Source organism: Apis mellifera, linkage group LG1 (assembly GCF_003254395.2).
Source record: "Apis mellifera strain DH4 linkage group LG1, Amel_HAv3.1, whole genome shotgun sequence".
In the NCBI taxonomy this organism is placed as follows: Eukaryota; Metazoa; Arthropoda; class Insecta; order Hymenoptera; family Apidae; genus Apis; species Apis mellifera.
The window spans coordinates 10,801,596-10,818,014 of record NC_037638.1 but is presented as its reverse complement, the minus strand read 5'-3'; the positions used below and the strand labels follow the sequence as shown (position 1 = coordinate 10,818,014).

General features: G+C 21.2%; 4 protein-coding genes across 9 annotated transcripts; 2 read left to right on the top strand and 2 right to left on the bottom strand.

The window, feature by feature from the left end:
* Positions 1–1,398, top strand: LOC412674 (phosphoserine phosphatase). Of its 3 annotated transcripts, XM_006568594.3 has the most exons (6): positions 1–18; positions 90–331; positions 491–625; positions 727–872; positions 960–1,121; positions 1,206–1,294. In XM_006568594.3, the coding sequence occupies exons 2-6, from the start codon at positions 192–194 to the stop codon at positions 1,292–1,294; spliced, it is 672 nt and encodes a 223-aa protein (XP_006568657.1). In that variant the 5' UTR covers positions 1–18; positions 90–191. The 3 variants fall into 3 exon arrangements, with proteins under 3 accessions (XP_006568657.1, XP_006568658.1, XP_026301106.1); XM_006568595.3 differs by lacking the exon at positions 1–18 and having other exon boundaries at positions 50–331; positions 1,193–1,352; XM_026445321.1 differs by lacking the exon at positions 1–18 and having other exon boundaries at positions 51–331; positions 1,206–1,398.
* A 259-nt stretch (positions 1,399–1,657) lies between these two features.
* Positions 1,658–6,662, bottom strand: LOC409564 (ubiquitin conjugation factor E4 A). Of its 2 annotated transcripts, none has more exons than XM_006568597.2 (15): positions 5,915–6,478; positions 5,452–5,844; positions 5,039–5,365; positions 4,764–4,957; positions 4,569–4,679; positions 4,251–4,445; positions 4,052–4,169; positions 3,810–3,986; positions 3,584–3,729; positions 3,262–3,411; positions 2,911–3,154; positions 2,631–2,793; positions 2,335–2,539; positions 2,100–2,259; positions 1,658–2,004 (listed from the first exon to the last, which is right to left on the bottom strand). In XM_006568597.2, the coding sequence occupies exons 1-14, from the start codon at positions 6,476–6,478 to the stop codon at positions 2,118–2,120; spliced, it is 3,129 nt and encodes a 1,042-aa protein (XP_006568660.1). In that variant the 3' UTR covers positions 1,658–2,004; positions 2,100–2,117. The 2 variants fall into 2 exon arrangements, with proteins under 2 accessions (XP_006568660.1, XP_393070.4); XM_393070.7 differs by having other exon boundaries at positions 1,949–2,004; positions 2,096–2,259; positions 5,915–6,662.
* A 201-nt stretch (positions 6,663–6,863) lies between these two features.
* LOC100576871 (probable serine/threonine-protein kinase ndrD) lies at positions 6,864–11,435 on the bottom strand. Of its 3 annotated transcripts, none has more exons than XR_411252.3 (7): positions 10,992–11,432; positions 10,319–10,406; positions 8,463–10,253; positions 8,213–8,398; positions 7,631–7,818; positions 7,184–7,293; positions 6,864–7,029 (listed from the first exon to the last, which is right to left on the bottom strand). XR_411252.3 is itself a non-coding variant. In XM_006568593.3 (7 exons), exons 2-7 carry the CDS (start codon positions 10,379–10,381, stop codon positions 6,974–6,976), a joined length of 2,298 nt encoding a protein of 765 aa, XP_006568656.1. In that variant the 5' UTR covers positions 10,382–10,406; positions 10,992–11,435; the 3' UTR covers positions 6,864–6,973. The 3 variants fall into 3 exon arrangements, 2 of the variants coding, with proteins under 2 accessions (XP_006568656.1, XP_026299913.1); XM_006568593.3 differs by having other exon boundaries at positions 7,646–7,818; positions 8,544–10,253; positions 10,992–11,435; XM_026444128.1 differs by lacking the exon at positions 10,992–11,432 and having other exon boundaries at positions 7,646–7,818; positions 10,319–10,381.
* A 1,163-nt stretch (positions 11,436–12,598) lies between these two features.
* Positions 12,599–15,525, top strand: LOC724538 (probable ATP-dependent RNA helicase DDX52). Its single transcript, XM_016917830.2, has 13 exons — positions 12,599–12,615; positions 12,786–12,880; positions 12,969–13,202; positions 13,277–13,462; positions 13,570–13,825; positions 13,900–13,972; positions 14,097–14,300; positions 14,387–14,477; positions 14,580–14,702; positions 14,767–14,917; positions 15,003–15,078; positions 15,163–15,330; positions 15,405–15,525. Exons 2-13 carry the CDS (start codon positions 12,794–12,796, stop codon positions 15,508–15,510), a joined length of 1,755 nt encoding a protein of 584 aa, XP_016773319.1. The 5' UTR covers positions 12,599–12,615; positions 12,786–12,793; the 3' UTR covers positions 15,511–15,525.
* Positions 15,526–16,419: the final 894 nt, after the last annotated feature.

The following is a 16,419-nucleotide window of genomic DNA, read 5'->3' as shown; positions in this document are numbered from 1 at the left end:
CAATTTTGCTCAACTATAGTAAATATATATACATATATATATATAAGTGCATACATTAGTTATTATGTATCTTTTGTTTAATGTTACAGTTTATAAAGATAAAAAAAAGTTTAATTATTATCTGCGTTTAATACATGCAGCAACGAAAAAATTTATAATTTTAATACATCATTTTGTATTGCACAAAATAAATGGCAAATTTAAATGAATTAAGATCTATATGGAAAAATGCAGATGCAGTAACTTTTGATGTTGATTCGACCATCATACAAGAAGAAGGAATTGATGAACTAGCAAAGTTTTGTGGAAAAGAAAATGATGTTATTTCGTTGTAAGTTTTTTCTTTTTTATTTTATTATATTTATTTATTCATTTATTTTTTGCTATTCTAAAATTTAATATTTTTTTTTTTTCATTATTTTTGTTCATTCATATCATTCCACATATATCATATGGAATAATTGACTTCAATAAATAAAAATGATTTTAGAACAAATCGAGCCATGCAAGGAGACATGACATTTCGACAATCTTTAGAGGAAAGATTGAATATTATAAAACCAAATCTTATGCAAATAAAACAATTTTTGGCTTCTCATCCAATAAAACTTTCACCTGGAATTAAGTAGGAAAAAATAAGAATTGAAATGAATTGAATATGACAAGAAATTTTCATAAATAAATTAGTAAAATTATTTCTTTTAAAATTATTTATGAAAATTTCAGAACTTTGGTAACAACACTACAAAATCATAAAAAGCAAATATTTTTGATATCTGGTGGATTTCATTCTTTAATTGCACCAGTTGCCACATCACTTAATATTCCATTAGAGAATATTTTTGCGAATAAACTTAAATTCTATTACACAGGTTATTGTTTATTTACTTTAATATATTGATATAAAATTAATTATATATATATTTCATTTTTATATTTCTTTATGAATCTATTTACAGGGGAATATGCAGGATTTGATGAAAATCAACCTACTGCAGAAAATGGTGGGAAAATAAAAGTAATTAAATATCTTAAGAATAAAAAAGAACTTAAAACTATTGTTCATATTGGTGATGGATCAACAGATTTAGAAACTACTTCAATAGTAGATTTATTTATAGGTATATCTTACCTCAATTTAATTTACATCATTTCATTCAATTTTTAATACTATGTTTAATTATAATATCAGTTTTATTGCATAGGATATGGAGGAAATGTAATTAGAGAAAATGTCAAACAGCAATCATTATGGTATATTACTGATTTTAATGAACTTGTCACTATTTTATAAATAGATTTTTTATAAATATTACAATTTTGAAAAATTATAATAATTATTATTGAATATGAATTAAATATTTTTTAATGACATAATAAATTGTTATTTTATAAATTTATTAATACTATTCTTAATTGTTTGAATATTATATATAGTAGTTAAAATTATTATTTAAAACAATAATTATCATAAAAATACAAATAAAATAAATAAATAAATAAATAATGTTTATAGAAAAATTAATATAAAATATTTATGAAAAAAATATAAAAGACATTTGCTCATAATTTTTATTAAAAATCTAGATATGTTCATTTTAGTTAAAAAATTAAAATTAAATTTGGATATTATTTATGAAATTTGGGACCATTTTAATTATGGTAGAAATTAACTTTATTAATTCATTTATAACACTTACTTCATTTAAGTTATGCATAAGAATTTTTATAACGAATACTTTTTACATTTATTATACAATAATAACAACATTTTTCTGTACGATTACATTATTACATACACTATTGTAGAATTCTTTCTATAAAATGCAATATCAGAATTCTTATAGAATGATGATAATTACAGCACATAATAGATATGTACATATCTATAAGGATTTGTATAGAAAAATATATACCACTCTGTAAATTATGAAATAACGAAATTTTAACAAATAATGTAAAACTCTGAATTTACCATTGATCGTATTTTGTTATATTTATCATCTGAAATCATAAAAATCCAGTTTTCATTAAAAAATTCATAAAGAAGTAAATTTGAATATAATTATATATTTTAAATAATATTTTAATTTACCAACTGTTTTATTCTTTGATAATCAATGGCAATTTCTCATTTTTTCTTGCTTCTTTTGTTGAATCCATTCTTGTACTCTATGTTGAAGTTCAATATTTGATTTTACCATATCCATAGTAAGAGGAGATCGATTAAAGGGATCGGTTTGATCGCTTAATAAATGCCTAAATAATATTAGTAATATAATCATAATACATATTTTATATAAAAATGTTTTGAATAAACAAAAAAATTCTAACCTTGCGATAGTTTGGCGATCTATAGTTATCTTTGATGATGGAAGAATGACAGGATCTGTCATTAATGTAGACATAATTGGATCAAGAAATTCATCAGGAGCATCAATTAAAATTTCATCTTCTTCTTTTTTATGACTTGCAGCTGCTTCTACATTTTTTGCAAATTGATCTAAATCACCTAATATACCTACGCCACCGATACGAACTAAAATTTCATAATCATAAAAATTATATATGAATTGTAATATTATTTTGTATATTTGATACTTTCCAGAAATAAAGATATAAATATTTACCAAGAACATTGTCAGCTAATTTGAAAAGTTCTGAACTATATGAACGACCATCTTGCGAAACAGCAAGCGTAAAAGATTCATTTTGACTAAGATTTATATAAATTTCGCATATATTTAATACTAAATTTGCTGGATTGAAAGCATATTCTTTTTGACCATTGACCTAAAAAAATTAAAATTTTATACTAAAATACTTTATATTTACATAAATTTTAAAATTGTATAATTTAAATAAAAATTTGAACAAAATAAAAATATAATTTTTAATTGTAATTTCTACCTTAAGATTTTTTTTATTTGGTCCAACTAATTGAAGCAATAAATAATTAAGCATTGAAGCAATACGATCCACCATTGTTGGATGACAAAAGATGGATTTTATTTCTGTAGTTAACATTTTTAATGTATATATAGTTTTTCTTCCTAATATGTTATCAAATCGAGCTATCATTCCAAGATGTAAAAGATAATGAGCCTGTTGATCACGTTCATGTTGTGGTAGTTTATTCCATTCTCCACTTTCCCTTTTAATTGAAATTATTTTTCATTAATTTCATTTATCAAATATAAAATTTATAAAAACTTAAAAATTAGAATTATCTATTAATATTATTGAATAAATTATATATACCTTGCTTGAATCAACTGTTTTAACTGAGCCATGCTTGAAAGTGCTTCATCTAATAAAAAAACTGCATCATTCATCAAAAGATTTATAAAACGCAAAAATAATGGAGGTTGAGCTGCTTCCATATTAGTTTCTGCTTCTTCAGCTAAAGAACTTTAAAATAGAACTTTAAAATATTAAATTATATTTTAAATAAATTATTTTAAAATACTTTACTTTAAAATAATTTAATGTATTGGAATTGATAAATTATTTTTTTTATAAAATATAAAAGTAACAATGAATCAATAATAATAAAAGTATATTATCTTTATTCTTTACTTACATAAAATTATTACGATGTTCTGGCAGTTTCCATAAGTATTCCATAACAACATACATTGGTCGTCGATAATTAAATTTTTGTTCAAATTGTACGCTTTGTCCAGTCATTTCAATGCTTACAAATACTTTAAGTAAATTCGGAACAATCTAAATATATAATAGATAACAAAATAAGATTTTTTATGGAAAAAAAAAATTCTATTTTATAAATTTTGATAATTACATACATATTGTCTATATGGATGTGTAATAAATAATTGTTCTCTATGGAATGTCCCTAAACTTGGTGTTACAGGGCTCATAGTTTCATCGCTTGTAGGTAAAAGAGCTTCTAAACCTTCTGCCAGACGAGCACGTAAATGAGGATTATATAAACGTTGTTGAGATTCCATTAATACTATTATCTGATGTAATATATCAATTATTTTATTAAATCTTATTTTTCAATATTATATTATTATTAGTTTACCTCTGTAAGCACAGGTGTAAGAAAAGCTGATCCTTGTTCTTCAAAAATATTTGGATTTAAACGGCGTAATAAATATAAAAATCGAATGGTATTTTCTACTACGAATTCAGGAATGCATCTATATGTTAAACAATAATATTAAATATTAAAAATAATAATTATTATTATAGATTAGAAAAAATAAAATACTTATAGATACCTCAAAGTATCTGGAACAGTTTCTGGTAAAGGAAACGTTACTACTTTACATTCTTTTGGAATGTAATCATTTTGTTCATTGTCTCCAACTTCATTCAAATATACTTGTACTAACCAAAATGCTGTTGTTGCATGAAATTTTGCTAGAAGTTTTAACATTTCTGGTACTAAAAGACTTGCTCTTAGAGATAAATATCTAAAATTCAAAATATAAATTATGTAATAAATATATAAATTATGCTATATATATAAATTTCTTCTGATAGTATTTGTAAAAAAATATATTTTTTTTTTATTTTTAGGATTCAAAAATATATACTTAGTCATTTCTTCTTCCATACGTTGAGTTATCATTTCAAATACTTCTGATCTTCCACCATTCTGAGCATCCTGATATACTCTTTGTATTCTTACCAAATCTTGATTTGTTCTACAAATTTAACTACTTTAACTTTTAATATTTTTAATTTTTAATATAAATTTTAATTAAACACAAATAAAAAGATTTACAAACCTTAAAAGTTTGTCTAATACTACTCTATATCCAAGATCTAATGCTCTATGAGTTAAAAAGAAGCATTCTGTAGTAAATCCAAATGTCTTTGCTACTGGTCTAGCACCACCTTCTGATGTTGGTATCAAACAAGTTTCTGAAGTCATTCCTTTTAAATGTATAATTGAATTTATAGATTCATCCTGATCATTAACCTAAACAATTTTTATAAATATTATATTTAAAATTTAATAAATAATCTTAAATATAATTCATAATATAATAATTTAACTTACATCTGCAGCACAATATGTTGGATCAATTTTAGGCACTTTGGAATCATTTTGTTTAATGCAAAATGGTTGACAAAGACGCAATAGCACATTTCCTAAATTTAACATAAAACCATCAGAGACACATAACATTGAGCTAAAACTCACATCATTTTGAGCATTCCAAATTTTTCCCCTATTTGCATTAGAATGAAGACAATTGCCTATCCATTGTAAAGTTAAATGACGAACTTCTGATGAACACTTTAATAATAAGTGAAAAACTTTTTGTAATGATTCATTTAATGCATCTAAAACTGTCCAAATATTTCCCTCAACAGTAGCTGAAGTCTTAAAAAAAAAAAATATTAAATCAATATTTTTATAAATAAGTTTTATAAATAATTTTATTCATTTTTTTTTTATAGCTTACTTACCAATTGCAATGGTTTTTCAAAAAAGTAAAATGGTTCTTCTATTGTTTTTGGTAAACAACTTAAACTAAAAAGTGCACCTAATAATGTATCTGCATATGCTCGACCTTGACTACTTTTAGGAATACTATGATTAATTAGTAATTTAGCTAAAGGTTCTATTGAAGAAAAAAGATTTAATATAGTAAACCAATATTGACGAAAAAGAACAAGATTACTTTGTGCTGCCTCTTTATAAATTATATCAAGAATAGGATTAAAAGATACAGCTATTGCATCTGTAGCATTTTTTTCATTTTCAGTTTGTAACTCCAATACAATACCATTAATAAATGATAAAAATTCTGATTTAAGTTCAGTTCCATCCATACATAGTGCAATAAATTGATTGTGAATCTATAAAAATTAAAAGAATTAAATTGCATTCTTTAAATTTATTATAATTGATTTTATTAAATACACATACCTTTTGTTCTTCGAATAATTCTGGTTCCTGTAATGCAACACTTGTATTTTGCAATATAACTTGATTTATTTTACAAAGGATATTAGAAAATTCTGGTTTATTTTGATATTTTTGTAATCGACAATAACTTTCAAACAAATAAGGTATTACTTGTTTTTCTATTGTATGAGAATCAGTAAAAATTTGTTGAGAATTTTCAATGGGTATTAATTTGGATTCTAAATCAGATAACATTAATCGTTCAAAAACTGCTTGTTCGATTGAATCAACATTAACGAAAATCAATCTACGTTTTTGATGTTCATTTGCTTCAATTCCATGTAATGTTATACCAAGTATATCACCAAGAAGGCAGTTAACCTGATTATTGATTTTAGAATCTTTGGAATCTTGAAAATTTATAGTTCCCGTAATATTGTCAATGTTTTTATTCTCTAATTGTGCAACATGATTAACTTTATTATTTTCGTTGATAATAGTCTGATTTTGAGACGAGAATGATACGGCATCGTTGATAGTTGAAAACAATCCAGCAAATGGATTGTTATTTACATTATCGCACATGGTTTTTTCCTTAAAACTCAATCACAATTGTTGTAAACATAATTAATCTAAAAATAAATTATTGTGATTTAATTTTCAACCTAAATGTATCACAAAATAAAGTAAAATATTCTTCTGCACACTATCCTATTCGTTCCGTCACACAACGTGCATATATACGCATGCGCTGGTATACGCATGCGCAAAAGTGATAGTTGAATTGAATTTCTATGAATTATCATTTCTATTGCTATTTTTATTATCGAATTATAAAATAAATTGAATGTTATTATTTTTTATTTCTTTTTTTTTTAAATTTTTCAAATCAAAAATAAGTCATCAAATTAATGTTAAAATTTCTTTATTATATATTATTAAGTGATTTATGCAAATAAATATCACTATCTTATATAAAACAAATTTATTACAAAATTCAGGCACAAAGTGGATTTGTTTACATATAACAAAATGTACATATACATATACTAAGTCAATAATAAAAGGCACTATTATAATTTATCGCCATGGTTTTCGTACAGTTCCGGCACTAGTACTTCTTTTAATACTTTGATCTATAAATTATATAAGTTATTAATTATTATATATAATATAATAGTTATTATATTATAATATAATAACTATTATATTATAAATATAATAATTAATTAAATAGATATATATTGTGCATAACTTTCAAATTAATTAGTAATTAATATTATAACTTACACAAAATGTTTGAAGAAATAAGTCTTTCTTTAATATCTGAAGTCCAAGTTTGACATCTAGATCTAGACAAACATGAACGAACAAACGAAGTTGGTTGATATTCTTCCATCCTAATAATAAAGAAAGAAATAAATTAAAATATATAAATATAATTAAAAAATATAATGATAATATTATTACAATATAAAAATAAAAAACTGTGCAATGAAAATATGATTATTTCAGAATTTTTTAAATAAATATTATCTAATTATTGAGAATATAAAGTATATTTGATATTTTCCAATTGTAAATTTGATATAACTAATTTATCAATAAAGTCATAATATTAAATTTAATACAAATATGTAATAGCAAATAATGAAATAATTTATTTTGTTTCAATAATATAACATTCTACATTATAAAAATTCATTGGAATTTCTGTAAAAAAAATATAAATTTTACTATGCAGAGTCATACTCCTTCAATTTTTTCCTGGCTAGAGTCCGCTGAGTTGCAAACGAGTACGATCTTGCAGATGTAGGACGCTCTACACGAGTTTGTTTGATTTCACGATCTTGAGCTATTACTTGCATTCTTTTCTGTGGATTTTGGGCAAATAACTCCACTATATTCATAGAAGCTGCATCACACTTTTACAAATCAAAAAATTCTAATAAATATTTAATAAATATTTTTTTTAAATTTCACATTTTATTTATTAATAATATTATTGATAATATTGAAAAGATACATTTTATTAATAAAAATCTTTTATTATTAAAATAAAATAAGATATTTTAAGTAGAAATTGTCTGCTTTATTCCATATTGTTATTGACTAATTATTATAAAATTAATTGAAATAATAAATAATAAATAATAATAATAATAATAAAATAAAAAATTTGTTATTTTTAAATTTGCATAAATCAAACATGTACAATATAAGAATTAATTTTTAATAAAAAGAAAATAAAAGTTTAATAGATAAATTTTTTATTATAAAAGATATTAATATTTTTTTATAAATTGTTAACAATATTACCTGTAATTGAAGGCGATGTAAAAAATTAAATTCTGAACGATTAAGAGGTGCATCAACATGAAGTTTAAGCATGCAATGTAAAGCTTCTTTATATGTATTTTTTAAAGCAATTACACGTTCAGTTCGCATCATTCTACGTACTAAATATCCTCTTGTATATGCATTTATTACATTTGCTGCTTTTATCTGTAACATTAAAATAAATTTATTGCTATTAAGAAGATAAAAATATAAAACATTAATTTCTTACATGTTTAGTTTCATATATTATCCTATCAGGGATTGGTACATGGGTAGTCTTACTATCTAAAGGAAATAATTCTCGACTAACGTTTGAACGTTTACTATCTTCAGTTTCTTCTAACAATTTTTCTTTATGATTTTTTATATCATTTGACTGTATTTCTACATCTTTTTCTTTCATTTTTTTTATAGAATTATTAATATTGGATAATTCTGTTTCTGACGACTGAACTATACATGAATATTTAGTAGAACAGGGAGTATTATCATAATTCATTTCAGGATATATATAATTTAATGGACATGAAACCATTTTCATATTATGATCTTGTGAATATTCTATTTTATCTTCTAAATTATTTTTTACTTTTTTTACATTTTGCATATTATCATTGTTATTTTCAAAAACTTTATTATCATTATTATCATTAGAAATAATTTGATTAAAAGCAGGAGATAAAATATTTTCAGAAAGTAAAGGAACTGAAACTTCTGGAAAGGATTTTTTAATTTCAATCAATAAAAGTAATTGTTGTTTTTCAAATTCCTTTTGAAGTAATGTTTGTTCTCTGTGTTGACGAAACATTAATTCAGCCATTTGTTTTTTGTGCATTTCTTGTACTTTTTTGTAAACTGTTAAAAGTTTATCAGATGCAATAGTAGATTTTAATCTAGATATAGAATTTTTTATATCTGTGTTTCTTGAGAGTTTCTTCATAAAATTATTAGATGTAGAAATATTATTTTGCTCAGTTAGATTTTCTAAAGAACCTCCAATTTTACATGCTGAATTAAAAGTGCAAGAGCTGTTACATTTATTCCATGTTTGAAGTTTTTTTCTCATTTCATTATTGTTATCTATACTATGCTTTTTATCTTGATTAATTTGTATGTCACTTTTATCAATATACTCTTTAGCTAACATTGTCTGAATACAATCAGCTGATCTTGTTGATGAATATGTTGCTAAAGAACATTCAGGTTTTGTTTGTAAAGAAACAGACTTACACATTTTATGATCAATATTAGAATAAAAGTTTGCAATAGGAACAGATTCCTTATTTTTAGTTTCATATTCCCATTCAACTTTAGTTTGTGCAACATTCCATTCTTTTCGTCGATTCACATTAGCACATGAAGTTGGAACATATTCAGAAGAAGGAACACAAGTTGAACTAGTTAATTCCATTTGCATATGTGCCAATAATATAGGACTTGGAGTATCTAATACATAGGAACCTTGACGTACTAATTTAGGAGTATCTCCTAAATTATCCAAATTATTTTCTTGAAATTCATTTTCTTTAAGATTAGTATTATTTAGTGTCAATGGAATAATATTTAATGTTTTAGGCACTTGTGGTTTCCAAATTTCTGATACTGTTTCTGTAGTAGTAGATTTTATTAAAGTTGTTGTATTTGAATCATTACTAGAAGTTATTGATTCTGATCTTGAAACAGTACTAGGAACTAAATTTATCTGATTTTCAGATTTACATCTCAAGTTTAAATCTTTATCATACTCTAAAGTTTTTTCTAGATTTTCATTAGAACTTTTGAATGTTTCTATTGGAACATCACTTATATCTGTAACAATATTTTCATTAAAATTATCATATTCAAAAGGAATCAAATTTTCTCTTGAACTATGATTATATTTTATATCTTTCAATTCTTTTTGAACTTTATAGGTATTACTATTACATTGTTTGTTAATACGCGAAATAATCAATTTTTTTTCTATATTTATTGCACTTTCTTTATAATTAGATAATTCTCTTTTAATATCTTTAGTTATCTGAAAAAAATAAATTCAATCATAAAATAAATTTTAAATAATAATAAAATAATTAATATACATACCATTGGTGGTAAAATAGGAATTCCATTAATCTTGATACATGAAACATATGAATGACCTTCCATATTTTTAACTTTTTAAATAGATCTGCTAAAAATGATAATAAATGTATATTTAAAGAACAAAAATATTAATGAAAAAAACTTATTATGATAAAATGAAATAAAATATTTTTTTACATATATATTTTATTATCTATTTATATATAATATATTATATATATTTATTTAACGTAAAAATAGAAATATAAAAGATGTAAATAAATTAATAATTAAATAATAATTTTAATTTAATTAAATTATTATAATATAATAATTAGAAAAAATTAAATAAAATTAAATAAATAAATATTAAGAAATGAGAATTTAGAATTATATATTTATATGCTTGGAATTATATATATATTATAATTATTATATATATATATATATATAATAATTATTTATTTTCATACATAAATTTTTTATATTATCTTATAACATAATGTATTATTATTTAATATTAATATTATTTAATAATAATTACTAAATAATGTATATAGCATGCATATATAATTGAAAATACTTATGAAATATAATAAAATATAACAATTTTTATTATAATATATTTTAATATTTATTCTCTTAGAAATTTATTTATTTAATAAATTTATTTTATGGATTCATTATTACTTACTGTTACTTTGTACTTTTCAATATACATTTTCTCCAATAGTAATATAAACATTAGAAAACAATTTTGTTGATTGTATTTTGTATTATTTAAATAGGTAAAAAGTGGTATGCATATTTCCAATTCATTCATTCATATAATTTATTGATGATATTATTGGCATAAACTTCCAACAAAAATTTCTTTAATTATTTTGTATTTTTTTAGAGAAATATCAAGTTGATTATTATTTATCTTAATCATAAATATACAATTCTTTTTATCAAATTAATATAGATGGAGTTGTTATTCTATCAACAAACAGTTTTACATATTAATGTTGGTAGTTCATATTACTATAATTGAGATGTTATGTTATCGCATGAATTTAACTTTGATAACGTCATAACCTATTGCGTGAATTGACTTCAATAAAGAATTAGAATGGATTTTTAAAATTGACTGAACAGATATAAATATATTAATTTATCATAAATGATCAAATAAAGAGAAAAACTTCAAAGATACTTTACTCAAAGAATTTAAAAATTAATTTATTACAAATAGAACCAAATTAATTGTTTTTAGTTAAAATATATTATATAATTTTTGAAAAATCTTTTATGACATATTTTATTTCGTCTCTATTTATATACCTTAAAAAGATCCTAAATTATAAGAATTATTTATTTTATATATTATATATTTTCAACACACTTTCTCTTTCGCTCTAAACTATATGCACATGTACATCGTGTATATATCCTTACGATTATTTTTTTTTCACTTTTATTTGCTCAAGAGTAAATTAAGATACGAAAGAAAAATCATCAATATACAAAATAGAATTCAGCCTATCATTAAGTTAAAACGATCCAAATTGCAAAATCCAGATTGCAAAAAATAAAATGAGATCGAAAAATTAAAAAATGAGATCAATTCAAAAAAAATTTTTTGAATTCAGATTAATTTTGCATTTCGAATTTTGCATTTTTTTGAAAGATTTAAATTTTTATTATTAAATAAACAAAAATAATACAAACAAAATAATTCAATGTTTTACGGACGTCAAACAGTGATATCAATAAGAGTTTGCAAATTTACAGTTTTCGTTTTTGATTCTGATGACTCAATCAAAAAAATCATATTTTTATTAGATCAATTCTCGAATCCTTCGTTAATAAATAATGATAAAAAATAGAATATTGATATACATGCATATGCAAGAAAAAGAGTGCACTTGTAACTCATACGAAAACTAATTTTTAAAATTTATGATTTTTAAAATTTTAGATGGATAACTGAAACAACTTATGTGACAACTAAAACTATCAATTGATCAAAATCCCTGATAAAATATTATATTGAACAAAATATTTCTGTTCCTAAGTTTTAACTCTTCTTTTATCATATTATATATTAAATTCTTCAATAGTTTCCAAATATATTCTATCTTTTAAAATATACATAATTAAGAAACAATTTAAATTATATTTCAGATGTATAGATTAAGATTATATATTAAAATTATATTTACAAATAGAACAAGCAATCATGTTACATTAATATGATAACATTTTTAAACAAATAATACTATTAAGTAGTACCAACTTAATAACTAGATAGAACAGAAATAGTAAGTGTGCAGGTAAATATATAGGTTAGAAATATAGACTATGTCTATATCTCTTATGTGTATTTTTAAGTAATCAATGTAAATAATCAATTGTAATATCAAATATTATATTATATTTTTATACAAGAATACAATCTATTAAATACAAAAATATAATTAATCAATAATATTAAATATAATAGATAGAAAAATGGACGCATATGAACTTTTTCGAAAACTTTCTACTGGTGTAAAATTTGATAAAAAACGTTTTCAAATTGATGCAGAAAGATTCCAGGTATTTTCCAAAAATAAAATATTATATAAATATAAATATATTTTAAATAAATTTTATTAATATAATAATCATTTTGTTTCTTGTATAGCTTATTAAAAAGCAATCTGAAAATATAATTAGTGATAAAAAAATAATTAAAACTTTTGATGATAGAAATTATTCACCAATATGTAAGAAAAGAAAATATGATGATATTAAGGAAGAAACTGAAAATATTAATGAACTAATGTTAATTAATGGAATATCTGTTTCCAAAAATCAAAATAAAAAATCCAAAATGTCTTTAACAGAAGAAAAACAATTAAAATTAGCACAAGAAAAGGTTTTAAATGTTTTTTTTTTTATTAAAAATTAATTAATTTTAAAAATAATATTTTTTTATAAATTTTTTCTTAGATTAATCAACATCGTAATCAATATCACATAAGTGTCACAGGCAATAGAATACCTAAACCTATTTTAGAATTTATTGAATTATCAAAAGATTATGGTATACCTAAAAAGTTAATAAATAATGTTATAAATTGCGGTTATCAGTATCCTACTCCAATTCAAATGCAAGCTATACCTGTTATGTTACAAGTATGTTACAAATATAAATCATTATATATAATATTTATTAAAAATTTTATTTTATCAATACTTTTAACAAAAAATTATTAATTTCTTTATAATTTTTATTAAAATAGGGCAGGCAAATATTAGCTTGTGCTCCAACAGGATCTGGAAAAACAGCTGCATTTTTGTTACCTATAATTCATCATTTAGGTGGACCAGAAAAAAAAGGATTTAGAGCTATTATATTAAGTCCAACAAGAGAATTAGCAAAACAAACATATAGAGAATGTTTACGTCTTAGTGAGGGATATAATTTTAAAATTCATATTATAAGTAAAATAAATCAAGCATTAAATAAATATGGACCGAAAAGTTCACAAAAATTTGGTTAGTATAAAATATATGAAATATTAAAATAATGAGAATATATATAACTATATATAATTTTATTTTTATTATAGATATATTAATCACTACTCCAAAAAGAATAATATATTTATTGAATCAAGATCCACCAGCTATTTCTTTTAATAAGTAATAATTTAAAATTGATATATCAACATATAATAATTTAATCATTTATAAATTTTAATGATTCAATTATATTAAAATCATAATATATAATACATAAAAATTATAACAAATATTTAAATTTTAGTGTTGAATGGTTAATTGTGGATGAAGTAGATAAACTGTTTGAAGATGGAATAAGATGCTTCAGAGATCAATTTGAAAAAATTTCAAAATCATGTACAAGTGAAAAATTACATAAGGCAATGTTTAGTGCAACTAATACTCCTATAGTAACCAAATGGTGTCGACGTAATTTGAAAGGTCTTATAACAGTTACTGTTGGACATAGGTTTAAATCATTTTTTTTAAATCTAGAAAAAATTATATTATTTCTGCAAACAAATATTTTTTGACTACACATTATATTTTTTACAGAAATGCTGCAACTGATTTGGTAGAACAAGAACTTTTGTTTGTTGGTGCAGAAAGAGGAAAACTTGTAGCTCTTAGAAATATTATTCAAAAGGTATTATCTTTATTATTATATTATGAAATTTATTTTATTATATTATTATGCTTATATTTTATTATATTATATTATTATTATATTATATTGCATTCAATAAAGGGAATATTACCACCTGTGCTGGTATTTGTTCAAAGCAAGGAAAGAGCACAAGAATTATTTAATGAACTTATATATGATGGAATTAATGTTGACGTTATTCATGCTGATAGAACGCAAACACAGGTATTTCTTTTATAAATAATAATGTATTAATCAAATGATTTTAATACAATTTTTTCTCTTATAGCGAGACAATGTAGTTCGTTGTTTTAGAGAAGGAAAAATATGGGTCTTAATATGTACAGAATTAATGGCAAGAGGTATTGATTTTAAGGGTATAAATCTTGTCATCAATTATGATTTTCCATCATCTGCTATTTCTTATATTCATAGAATTGGTATGTATTTCTAAATTTAATACAAAAAAATTACATTAATAATATAAAATGTTTAAAAATTTTTAATACATATTATTTAAAACAGGTCGTACTGGTAGAGCTGGACATAAAGGAAAAGCAATTACTTTTTTTACTGAACAAGATACTACAAATTTAAGAAGGTAAATATTAATTTAAATGATATTAAAATATAAATAGTAATAATATTTTTAATATTTTAGTATAGCTAATTTTTAATATTTTAGTATAGCTACTATTATGCGAGAATCTGGATGTAATGTTCCTGATTATATGTTAGCTATGAAAAAACATAGTAAAAAGGAAAAACGAAAACTTGAACATAAAGCTCCTACTAGAGAAAAGATATCAACCATTCCTACATTTAGACATGTATATAATAAAGAAAAAATAAGGTATATATTTTTATATTTATTTTTATAATAACATAAGAATATTATTCATATCATTTTTTATATTTACATTATAGAGAAGTTACTATAAATACTTTGGGAAATAAATTAAAGAATGAAGAAATTGAAGATAAGAAAATAAATAAAAAAAATAAAAAAAAAGAAAATAAACAAAAACTTTAAAAAAAGAAAACAAATTAAAAAAAAAATAAAAATACTGAAAAATCAGTAAAAGTGATTTTCATCAGTAAAAGTTTATATATATAATATACTGTATAATTAATTTTGAGCAAGTTAATATATAAATATATATATATACGTATATATTTTAACTGAATATTATTTAAAAAAAATTAAAATTATTAAAAAAATAAAAAAATTAATTATAATAAAAATATAGTATAATTATAATAATAAAAATATAATAAAATTAAGGAAAACAAAAAACTAAAAGAATATATAGAAGTAATAGACAATTTTTTAAAAATATAATATATAAATATATATACATATAAGAATAAAAATATATAAATTTGCAATTATAAAGGGACTATAAATCAATAAAAAAATATTATTATATATTATTATCACCATATTATATTTGATATTGAATACAAATAATAACTTTTAATAAAAAATATCACATTTTTATAATATATTTATATAATAAACAATATATTAAAATTATGCATTGATATGTATTATATATATAAATATAATATTATATGAACACACATTCTGAGTTAATTGCATTAAATTTTCAATTATTATAAATTATAAATTAAAATAAATTTTTTTCAATAAAAACTATTATTATTTATTAAAAGGATTATATTTTAATTATATATTAACTTCTGATATTATCATCAATTTTATTCAAGTTTTTTTTCTGTATATGAGAATTATTTTATAAAAAAAATTATTTGCATTATAAATTTTAATATAAATGAATTTTTTCAATATTAGTCATAAACAAATTTAAAATTTATAATATTTATTTAAATTATTTAAATTCTTAAAATCTTAATAGTTTTATATAATTAATAATTATTTGAATACATAATATGCTTATTATTAATTATATATTTTTTT